This window comes from Misgurnus anguillicaudatus, chromosome 18, assembly GCF_027580225.2.
Source record: "Misgurnus anguillicaudatus chromosome 18, ASM2758022v2, whole genome shotgun sequence".
NCBI lineage: Eukaryota > Metazoa > Chordata > Actinopteri > Cypriniformes > Cobitidae > Misgurnus > Misgurnus anguillicaudatus.
Window position 1 is genome coordinate 8176590 of NC_073354.2, and position 12761 is coordinate 8189350.

A 12761-nucleotide genomic window follows, 5' to 3' on the forward strand; every position below is an offset into this window, starting at 1 on the left:
GGCTTGAATTTTATTGCGTTTCATCCCTTTGAAATCGAAACCAAGAATGGTTAGGAATCGGATCGTAAGCGGAATCCCATTTGAAATTGATACATTTAAAATGATGCCCAACCCTAGTGCCATGTAATAAAGTAAATATAATTTCTGTTCATGATCTTGATGTTTTAGTGCTCAGCTCTGTTTAAACACAAATGAAATCATTGGTGTTATAAATATTTGCTGTGGGTTCTCATCACATTAAGTTTGTGTATGTAAAGGTTTTAGTCTTTCACTTTTAAATGTTTTTTTTTATTATATTGATTTTTTATTACATTTTTTTCTTCTTAAAGGAGTATAAGAGAGTTTAAAGGACTCTAAACGATCCCAAACGATGCATAAGGGTCTTATCTAGCGAAACGATTGGCATTTTCGACAAGAAAAAAAAATCCACTTTTAAAGCACAACTTCTCGTCTAGATCCGGTTGTGATGCGCCAGGTGACCCGACGCAACATGTCATGACGTCAAGAGGTCACAGAGGACGAACGCGAAACTCCGCCCCAGTGTTTACAAGTGTGTTAAAAGAGGACCGTTCCTACATTGTTGTATGTCAACTGATACTAATTAATGCCTTTGTGTCAGTTTATTGTTTAAAATGGTCCGCAAATGTGCGTTTTATATATGTAACACGTGACCTCTCTACGTCACTACGCATTTACGTTAGGTCGCGCTGGACCGAACCTAGATGAGAAGTTGTGGTTTAAAAGAGCATATTTTTTATTTTTCTTGTCAAAAATGACAATCGTTTCGCCAGATTGCCCTTATGCCTCGTTTGGGATTGTTTATAGTCCTTTGAAACTCCGTTGAAAAAAACTGTTAAGTGTTGAGTTAAGTATTAAATGTTGGGCTCTATTAAAGTCCATTAAATCCTGCAATGTTTTCCTCAAAAAACATAATTTCTTCTCGACTGAACAAAGAAAGACATCAACATTTTGGATGACATGGTGGTGAGTAAATTATCTGGATTTTTCTTTTAAGAAAATGGAATATTCCTTTAAGGTTTACATCAGTTCCAGTTATACAGCATTTTTGTCTGCTTATTTTTCAAAGTGTGCTTGACAGTAACCACAGCCTAATAAAGGTAACTTATAAATGTGACATTCAATATACCATTCTTTTTTAAACTCTGATGATAATTCTTACAGGGACACTGTATGAGAAAAAAATCATGTGACTTTATTTGAATGTGAATGTGGGAGTAAATACCGGGCTGTCCACCATGTTGGGTTTACTGTTCCTCAGACTCTTCACAGCATGAAAAACATCCACCACATTCTGACGTTTGATCATATCGCACACGATACTGATGGCACAAAACATCCCACTGCGACCTCCTCCATTTCTTAAACACACACACAACACAGAACGAGACATCATCAGCCAATCAAGCTGGAGATCTTCATCATTTTGTGTGGTTCATCATTCATCCGTCTGTGGTTAAGTCTATACTCTGATGTCCACAGATGAGCTAAATCAAAGATGTGGGTTATTTGCTCATAACAATGCATGCGGACTTACAGGCAGTGTATAATGGTCCGTCCATCTCCCTCCTCACATTCCTCCTGCCATTTATCAACCTGGAGAATCAGTTTGAGGAACGAGCGCTTGGAGGCGGGGACTTCCCTATGCCCCGCCCACCCCAGGTACTGGAACTGGCGGACCATCAGGTAACCTTCCTGTGGCTAAGGAAACAAACCAGCATGCAGATATAAATATAAAAAGACATGATATGCAAAATAAAAGCATTAGACTACATATTAGATGATGTGTGTCTGTAAAATAAAACTCACCCTGGTTAAGTTGCATATTCTGAAAAGACGGCTGATGACATCACAGTCCATTGAGCAGGATATACAGTCCACCTGCACGGGGCCGTATCTCAACGTACCCTCCTCCGGCCAGTACTGAGGACAACCCTGTACACACACACCAGTTAAACCAGTTGGACTCCATCCTTCTTCCGCATAAGGCAGTTCATTTAAACTAAAGTTCATAGAGGACCTGCACCTGGTGCGTGTATCTCACCTGAGCCAGGTCGATCTCGTTCAGCATGACGATAGAGGTACAGCCATAGTCATACACGAGCCTCCAAAAGTCCTTGACCGTGTTGGGTAACGGATGCTGGGTCACAATGAATGCGGCCGGCTGCCTGTAGCTCTGCACGACACACAACATCATGTACTTTTCAAGACACTTACAGTAGACGCAAGCAATATGAATACGGGAGGATCGGCGTGTGTATGATCATGCATGTAAGGACCACAGCCACCAATAATGAGAAACGTGTGTGTGTGTGTGTGTGCGCGCCTTTTAAGTGTAAATAAAGAAAGATGTATATATATATATATATCTATAAGTGATACAATGCATTCAAATGTGTTTGCATGCTGTAGCAGACCCGGTATAAAGAGGTGCTGATATCACTGAAGCCACAAGACAAATCCAGTCTAACAGAGAATCAGAAATTACCTGGTACTCTTCTGACGGCTTGGTTAATAAAAAAAGTCCAAGAGTTTGTAAGGTGCACGAGAAACCGATTGAAAATCACCCTCAAAATAAGACAACGTTTGCTGTGAGTCTTCATTTTATATCACATCTCCAAAAGGTAACAAGTTATCAGCTGTGATCTCAATCATTTGTGTTCAGATATACAGATATGTTCATAACAGAGAAACAACACAAGCTGAGACAACCAAACCTTTAGGAGATGGATGTTCTGTCACTCAACATATGAAACGAAACAAACTACATTGCATTTTAAAAACTACTGAAAACTGTGCTCATTTACTCACATCACATCAAACCCAAATGACTCGTGAAAGACAAAGAGAGACATCTGAAAGAGGGTGAGCGGGTGCATTCAGACTCCAAAAAATGTCTCTTTACAATTCAAGTAGTGTTTATCTGTCATTATTCACTGAAGGTCACCAAATTTCATTCAGATTTAGGGCTGCATAACAACTTATCACAACGAATTGTTTGCAGAATAAAAGTTTTTGTTTACATCATATATGTGTGTGTACTGTGTATAATAACTATGTATATATAAATACACAAACATGCATGTATATATTTAAGAAATATTTACATGTGTATATACATTTGTATATTTATATATGATTTATATTATATATAAATAAGAATACTTAATATATACACATATTTTTTCTTAAAATGTATACATGCATGTGTGTGTATTTATATATACATAACTATTATACACACTACACACACATATATGATGTAAACAAAAAACTTTTATTCTGGAAACCATTAGTTCTGATTGTTTTTTATTATGCAGCCCCATTCAAATTATTCAAATGGTCTTCTAGATTTAATAGTTAAGATCAGAAAGACTTCAAATTCAGTCTAGTCCATCAAGACATCACAAAAATCTGAGTAAGCAAATTTGCAAATTGTAAGCAAATGCTAATCTGAGCAAAATCGTTTTTTGACTTAACAAGTAAAGCAGCATTTAAGAGGATTGCAGTCGTGGTTTATGTGTGTCGTATGCAAATGAGCAATCTGGGTTTGAAACAACATGAGGTTGAGAAAAAAAGACAGAATTTTCACTTTTGGGCAAAATATGATTAAATAAATGACGTTACAATTAACAGTATGTAACAACAGCTTCACAGTTACACTTACCTCACCTTTTGCATTAATAACACTAAAATACTTTTGGACTTGAAAATTGTGACGCCATTTAGAAGTTTGCATTAGCTATGTCGGGACTATATACGCTCACCTAAAGGATTATTAGGAACACCTGTTCAATTTCTCATTCATGCAATTATGTAATCAACCAATCGCATGGCAGTTGCTTCAATGCATTTAGGGGTGTGGTCCTGGTCAAGACAATCTCCTGAACTTCAAACTGAATGTCAGAATGGGAAAGAAACGTGATTTAAAGGAACAGTATGTAAGAAATTAATATCAATTAATCATAAAATGGCCCTGATATGTAGAGGTCGACCGATATGCTTTTTCTCTGGCCGATGCCGATTTTTTAGAAATCAGGGCAGCCGATGGCCGATATGTTTGGCCGATTTTCTATATGTACATAATAATCAAAATGTTCTCATCATTATTAGCAGATATTTTAAATGCAAAAATGTCACTATTTAAGTCAAAGTATTTAAAAATATATGACTGGTCTTTCTGAAGAGTTCTACAACCTCCTCTGGACCATGCATTTATCAGACACAGATATTACCTGACACTCTGCTGTCATCATCTTTGATCAGTTTTTTATCATGGCTTTTATTGCTTTGTAGGATAAAATCCTTATTTGGTAGACCTGATAAAATATTTATTCATCATAAAGTTAACATAGTAAATGTCTATGGTTTTTAGTTGAGACTGTTATTTAGGGCAAATCTTTCTAAACACATTTACATTCTCATTTCTGAGACGCTATAAGTGACTGATTGTGCTGACAGTGACGTCTTGTGAGTTTAGTGTTGGGACGGATCTTTTGTTTCAACCGTTCATTCAAACGAATCCGTTCAAAGGAGTCAGTTCGCGAATCGGACGCGCTGTGTTATAATCCAGGCTGAGCAGCGCAAAACTGTAAACAAAGTGTTACTGTAACAACACGAAAAACATTTCCTTTGTGGCTATGATTTGGTCTTCCGACCTTTCGCCATCAAGTCAGTTTTGTTTTGAGTAATTAAAGCAGGGAGACAGAAAGCGTGCACGCGCGGCTCTTCTCTCTCTGTCACGCAAACAAAACTCATCATCACTCATTAATCACATGAAATGAGCCTAATCTTTGCACGGACTATGCACCGCGAGACATAAGCCCGTCACGCTGTTGTACTGGCTGCTTAATTCGCGCGATCCGCCATCATTTACTAAAGCTGTATGTGAACAAGGCATGGCTGCACACACACGAGACGGGAGCTATCTGCCTGCAGCTAGAGGCAGCGTCACGAGTTCTACAACAGCGCTTAGGTGCCCGCAGATGCGCCTGCATATTAATCGGCCTAATTTTGCAGCAAAATCGGCCAAAGCCGATTGTTTAAAATATGCCAAAAATCGGCCAATTAATCGGCCGGCCGATAAATCGGTCGACCTCTACTGATATGTCACTAGACATTAAGAAATCATTTTCATTTCAAATACTTATATCACTCACAACAGTGATCCGGCCAGGATATTGTCATTTAAAAAGTGGAGTTGCAGCCCTCAACTGATGTTTATGTTGCCATGTTGTGTATTGGCCACCAGTTGTGTGATTGCAGTACCAGTTTTGGCCACAATCCTACATACTGTTCCTTTAAGCAATTTTGAGTGTGGCATGGTTGTTGGTGCCAGACGGCCGGTCTGAGTATTTCACAATCTGCTCAGTTACTGGGATTTTCACGCACAACCATTACTAGGGTTTACAAAAAATGGTGTGAAAAGGGGAAAACATCCAGTATGCGGCAGTCCTGTGGGTGAAAATGCCTTGTTGATGCTAGAGGTCAGAGGAGAATGAGCCGACTGATTCAAGCCGATAAAAGAGCAACTTTGACTGAAATAACCACTCGTTACAACCGAGGTATGCAGCAAAGCATTTGTGAAGCCACAATACGCACAACCTTAAGACGGATGGGCTACAACAGCAGAAGACCCCACCGGGTACCACTCATCTCCACAATTTGCACGAGCTCACCAAAATTGGAGACATTCAGATGGAAGAGTCAGAATTTGGTGTAAACAGAATGAGAACATGTATCCATCATGCCTTATTACCACTGTGCAGGCTGGTGGTGGTGGTGGTGTTATGGTGTGGGGGATGTTTTCTTGGCACACTTTAGGCCCTTTAGTGCCAATTGGGCATCGTTTAAATGCCACGGCCTACCTGAGCATTGTTTCTAACCATGTCCATCCCTATATGACCACCATGTACCCATTCTCTGATGGCTACTTCCAGCAGGATAATGTCACAAAGCTCAAATCATTTCAAATTAGTTTCTTGAACATGACAATGAGTTCACTGTACTAAAATGGTCCCCACAGTCACCAGATCTCAACCCAATAGAGCATCTTTGGGATGTGGTGGAACGGGAGCTTCATGCCCTGGATGTGCATCCCACAAATCTCCATCAACTGCAAGATGCTATCCTATCAATATGGGCCAACATTTCTAAAGAATGCTTTCAGCACCTTGTTGAATCAATGCCACGTAAAATTAAGGCAGTTCTGAAGGCAAAAGGGGGTCAAACACAGTATTAATATGGTGTTCCTACTAATCCTTTAGGTGAGTGTATATACTTCATTTAAGACAATCACTGATTTGCAAGACACTAATTTACACAGCTCATGAGTGACACATGATCTAACATCCGTCCACATTAAGGACTTCACACCTGGATTTGTCTCTAGCTTTTTGTAGCTCTGTTCCAAAACCTCGCAAGCTTCCTCGCTGCCTGCTGTTTACATACAAACATCTTAAACACACTGCAAAAATGACTTTCTTACTTAGTATTTCTGTGTTGTTTTCTGTACAAATATCTAAAACTATGTGTATTTTCTTGATGAGCAAAATGACCTAAGAAAATAAGTCTAGTTTTTAGGCAAAAAATATACAATGTAAGTGAATTTGTGTTTAAAACAAGCAAAAAAATCTGGGTTAGAAAAAAAACTTTTTTATTAAACACTTAATTCAAAACAAATTAAAAGAAAAACATTCTTACGCCACTGGCAGATTTTTTAGCTTGTTTATTTTCACTTATTTTCTAAGGTAATTTTGCTCATCAAGAAAATGCATCTTGATTTAAGAATTTTTTGATATTTGTACTGGAAACAAGACAAAAATACTAAGAAAGAAAGAATTTTTTTGCAGGGCAGCATTAAATCCATACGACACACCAATAACAGTATGCATCACTTTTTCAGCCGGGGTTGGTGGTACCATGCTGCGAAGCTAATGATGAAATAATGAAGAAAAAACAAAAACATTTGCAATTATCATTGTTTCTTGTATTCTAATCAATGTTTCTCTCGGCTCATTCGCCATCTTGGATGACTTTATTTACTGAGCCTGTTGCAATGCATCCATGCATACTATGTATTATTAAACTTAAAACAGATTTAAAATGGCACCACATCTTCAGTACGATGGCTTGAAAAGCAGCCAGGCTCCTCCGGTTTTGAAACAGAGCATTTGTCTAATATATCAGATACAGAGAATCAGAGAGAGAGAGTGAGAGAGAGACTTAAAAAAACAACTTACATCCATCAGAGCTGCATTGATATAATTGCTGCTCTCTCCATCAATAGTGATGAGGAAGGGCAGACAGCGGTCAGGAGGAAGGTTGTCCATGAAGCGGTTCTTATCATGATTGCGAGGAAGAAGAGCGATGCTGCAGTCTTCGGGCTGAGGCTGTGGGGTCACAGAGTTCAGCGTCTGGGTGGAAAACAAGTGGACACATGAGTGTTTGATACACAGACAGTAAAAGATGAATTCTGACACATCAGTGCTTCTCAAAACTCTTCCGATTGGATAAAATAATGCAAAAAATAACAATAATAGCGTGACTAGCAACACACAATAAGAGGTATCTTTAACACCTTAACAAGAGATTTTTCTGTAACCGGCTGTGACAATGATACTCGATAAGTGGATTTTATTTTAGAAATGGTTTTATCACAGCTGACAGCTCCGCCCACAGCATGATGAATATCAATCATCAAACATAGATGATGAGAAATCGATTGTGGGAGGCATTTAACAAGCAGGATAAAAAGGATGCCATCACTGAAGGATGCTATTTGGTGGGTTATCTTTTATATAAGGGCAAAAAAAGTATTTTAACCCAAAGTCAGTCAGTGGCTGTGGGCGAGGCTTAATCAGTGTGATGTCACATTAATAAGAGAATAAAAACAGCATCTAATGAGACTGCTTTGGCTTATTGTGAATTAAAAAGAAGATGGATTTTTTTCATTGTATGGTTTTGTGTTCACACTCTCTTCTGATTGGCTGTGATTTTCGATTGATTTTGTCGCGACAGAGCTGTTGTGGGCAGACAAATTGCTTTGTATCTTCTCGCATATCACAAGAAAAAGCTTATTAGCTTTAAAAAGAAGGAGACATCAAATGAAGCAGATGTAAAAGTGGATGGGTTGTGTGATGTTAAAAATATGACCCACATTACACTGAATGTTGTAAGAGAACTAAAATGGTTTGTGTGATCTGTGTGGTGAATTACTGGCTGTCGAAAACAAGAAACAATTGACATAAAAGAGACATTTACAAACCTCACTAATAATAAATACTGTTAGATTTTACATATAGTTCATATAATCATTGGTTTGATTTAAAGTAGGGATGCACCGATAGGATTTGCTTGGGCCGATGCCGATTTAAACAGACAACTTCTGGCCGATACCGATGCCGATACCGATATTAAACACTTGTATACAATACTATACAGTTGGTCTATTAGCTAGTTTATTTCTGCATCAAATTATTTTTACTGAACATGGATTGGATCTAATTAACATTCAACTGACCAACATAATAAGAGAGGCACAAATTAAGCTAAAACAAATATAATCAGACAGCATGACAACCTTCAAAGGTGGTTTTTGCTATTCAGCATTAATTTGATAAACAACATTAACTCATTTTTTTTTACATATAATGGATTTCTTTATGCAGTTAATTAATAAACAATCGGTATCGGCCTTTCTCGTGCTATTGCCGATATGCTGATGGTTTCAAATTATAAAAAATCGGCCGATAAATATCGGCGGCCGATACATCGGTGCATCACTAATTTAAAGGATGCATTTCTTTACTTTTGTATTATGAACATTTTTGTACCAGTGAATTTTAAGTAAAACCACCTGAGATCCACTGACAATAAGAATGTTCATGTTGATGTGGTACCTGAAATTCATCCTTAAGGTGCGAGGAGTTGCTCTGAGAGTCGATTCGGATCATATCGTAGTACGCGGCTTTGAACTCACACGCGGGGATGGCCGTCTCGCCGCACAAACACGCCTCCAGAATGGCATCATGGATAAAAATATACTGCTCCTGAAATCCAGAGGAATAAAACCATCAGCACCAACGCATCTAAGGACTATTTATTTCAATAGCATGCAGAAGATGATTTTTTAGGTGACCGCATACCTCAGTCTGAACCATGTTGATTCGTCTGGATCGCAGAGCTTTAACACAGTTATAGATGTCCACGACACCCTCTCTCTCTGCCATATCTAACATGATATCAATAACGATGTAACATCCTGTTCGCCCGGCTCCAGCACTGACAGAAATACAAAACAACAATCAATTACATCAGGATCTCTCACAGGCCACTTTATCCAGTATAAACTTTAGTAGGGTTTTACTCTTTTACTATTATCCTTAAAATCATAAAAAAGATGCAAATAGTGCTGATATTTTGCGAAAAGGACACACGTTTAATTTACATTTAACACTGAAAATTAGTTTTGGGGAATTTGCTTCAAATTATCCGCTCAACTGAGATATTCACATTTATTTTATTATGAGAAAATGTAATAATTACTGCATAAAGACCACTATGTTAAAACAAGTCATTAAGTGACAAATAAAACCCTTTGAATGGTTTTAAACTGTTGAGCTTTAACTTAACATTAAGACTATTAGAAAACATTGAGACTATCATCAGAAAGCCTGTCAACCAGTTAAAAGAAACAGAAAGTTTGGATTGTTTGTGCATGCAGCAGTGCAAATGAAACCACATCCTGTTCATAAAGGCATATGAGAGATAGGCAGCTGATGATAATGTATTGCATGATGCTTTTATAAATGTTCTCAGTATGTTTATATGAGTGTACAATAGGTCATAAGAGCCGCTTTGACTCCGGCCAGTGCTGTCGGATGTGGATACAAGTGTGAAGATTATAAAGCAACAAATTAAACCGCAAGATCATTCATATGCACATGAGCTGTGGTATAAAACAGGAAATGATGTCATCAAGCTATGACAATGCAATCTCTTCATGTGTCCTCTGAATTTACACTGAAGTCTGTATGTGTGCCAGTACCTGCAGTGAACGACGATAGGCCCTGCGGTGGGTGGGTTGGACATCTTAACTCGTCGTATGAAAGACAGGAGTCCAGTGGCGTGATATGGTACCCCATGATCAGGCCAGCCGGTGAAGTGAAACTGCTTAACCTCTCTGACCTCATTAAAACCCCTCTGTGAACATTAAAAATATCAAATCCATAAACAAAACACCAATGACTAGCTTCAATGCATTTATGTACATACAATTTCACTGTATAACACTGTAAGTTACAGCATATTATTTTATACTACTGTATAACCCTGTAAACCCCTGTATAACACTGCAAATTACTGTATAATACTAACACTCTCTGTAATACCTTAAGTTACTGTATAGTACTATATATAATTTTATACCACTCTATAACACTGTACATTACTGTATAGTACTGCATATTACTGTATAAAACTGTAAATTACTGTATAGTACTGTATGTTATTATATACCACTATGTAACACTGCACATTACTGTATAGTACTGCATATTACTGTATAACAGTGAATATTACTGTATAGTACTGCATATTACTGTAAAAATGGAAATTACTCTATAGTACTTTATGTAAGCAATAAGGTACGAGAGGATGTGCTGTATCGTGAATAAGTAACGGCTGAAGGGCGTTGTTAGGCACGACGCGAAGCAACCCCTTCAGCCATTACTTATTCACGATACAGCACAAGGCTCAAGTACCGTATTGCTTTTATAAAACGGTATAAAACCTCACAATATTAAAGTAAAAAAAATATTAGTGCAACCTTCATGAAGTTAAATCAATAAAAAGTATTCCTTCCGCTAGAAAAAAATAGTCCCTGACCATGAACAAAAATGTGTTCCAATGTGTAATATGCATGAAAGCTCAAATAAAAACAACAAACCGATACGTGTGGTTGCTAAGGCCGCAGTGATAAACAGAACCAGTGGGTGAAGCGGTCATAGCCGTGTTTTATCCTGAATAAAGCACACCTATTGACTAATCAGAATCAAGGATTGGAAATAACTGTTTTATAAATTATTATATACCATTGTGTAACACTGTAAATTGCAGTATAGTACTGCATATTACTGTATAAAACTATAAATTACTCTATAGTACTTTATATTATTATATACCAAATCACTGTATAGTACTGCATATTATTGTATAACTGTGAAAATGACTGTATAGTACTGTATACCACTGTATTATTACTGTATAACACTGTGAATTACTGTATAATACTGTAAATTACTGTATAGTACTGTATTATTACTGTGTAAAACTGTGAATTACTGTATAGAACTGTATTATTGCTGTATAACATTGTAAATTACTGTATATGACTGTATATCACTGTAAAGTACTGTATTATTACTGTATAATACTGTGAATTACTGTATATGACTGTATACTACTGTAATTTACTGTATAGTACTGTATTATTACCAGTGGTGTAGTGGTGTCTGGAGAAGTGGGTATACTCTTAAATTATGCCCCCAGTAGAAGTGGGTATACTCTTAATTTATGCCCCCAGTAGACGTGGGTATACCCCATGCCATCAAATAAAGAGGTGGGTCTACTCAGTATACCTGCGTATACCCTGCACTACACCACTGATTATTACTGTGTAAAACTGTGAATTACTGTATAGAACTGTATTATTGCTGTATAACATTGTAAAACACTGTATATGACTGTATACCACTGTAAATTACTTTATACCACTGTATTATTGCTGTATAACATTGTAAATCACTGTATATGACTGTAGATCACTGTAAATTACTGTATACCACTGTATTATTGCTGTATAACATTGTGAATTACTGTATATGAATGTATATCAATGTTAAATATAGCTGCAAGCAGCGATGGCGGGCCCTCGCACGTTTTTTTACCGCTACACGGTGCGTCCGAGAAAACGATTCCCGGTGGGCAAGGGCATCAAGTGGGTAAATATCAATGTGCTATTTAATGTTGTTACTGACCCATTTGGGGATTGTAGGTAAAAGAAACCCCACATTTTAGACAAACGGAGGCACTAGTGAGCCACTTAAGAGAAACGCCTTTATCTGACCTTTTTGGTCAAGACTTAACAGCTGACAACTCTCATGTGTGTGCCAACTTTTAGGTTAATATAAGCACGCCAAGAGCCTTAAATATGCCTGAAATAAAAGTAAAATTTGGGGCGTTGCCATGGGAACAGCGTTCGAGATATCAAAAATACCTTCGCAATTTATCATCTACAATGTCTCGGCATCATGTTGACCACTTTTGGTGTCAATCGCATGAATAATCTTGAAGGAGTATTTAAAAGAACATTACATGGAACTGTCAAAGAAATCCACCTTTGTGACTGACACACTTCCTGGCGCCTGCTGGTGGCGCTATACCCGGGAGTCACAATAGGCACATCGATGCGATCGAAATCTTCAGACGAACAAACACCCCGCGTGTCATCACAATAAGACATTTTTTGCCTTAGATATTAGACACTTCCTGTTTCTCTAATTTCGCCATGACTTTGCCGCTTCGCCATGGCAACACCGTTCGAGATATCAAAAATCCCTTCGCAATTTAGCAAGTCCAATGTCTTGACATAACGATCACCACGTTTGGTGTCATTCGTATAAATCCCCTAGGAGGAGTATTTAAAAGTTCACCGCATGCATTTTTTAAACAATCCGAAATGG

At 37.7% G+C, this 12761-nt stretch overlaps 1 protein-coding gene across 16 annotated transcripts in view; it reads right to left on the reverse strand.

The window, feature by feature from the left end:
- Window positions 1-12761, reverse strand: part of ptprk (protein tyrosine phosphatase receptor type K) — a 259761-nt gene that overhangs the window by 3432 nt on the left and 243568 nt on the right. For 9 of the 16 annotated variants that reach the window (XM_073855763.1, XM_073855764.1, XM_073855768.1 and 6 more), the window contains 9 exons: window positions 10067-10221; window positions 9165-9300; window positions 8919-9068; window positions 7260-7433; window positions 2507-2524; window positions 2063-2194; window positions 1828-1953; window positions 1556-1719; window positions 1244-1379 (listed from right to left, as the gene is read on the reverse strand). In XM_073855763.1, the coding sequence (XP_073711864.1) occupies window positions 1244-1379; window positions 1556-1719; window positions 1828-1953; window positions 2063-2194; window positions 2507-2524; window positions 7260-7433; window positions 8919-9068; window positions 9165-9300; window positions 10067-10221 (1191 nt within the window). The remainder of the gene's footprint in view (window positions 1-1243; window positions 1380-1555; window positions 1720-1827; window positions 1954-2062; window positions 2195-2506; window positions 2525-7259; window positions 7434-8918; window positions 9069-9164; window positions 9301-10066; window positions 10222-12761) is intronic. The other 7 variants (XM_073855767.1, XM_073855765.1, XM_073855774.1 and 4 more) reach the window with 1 other exon arrangement.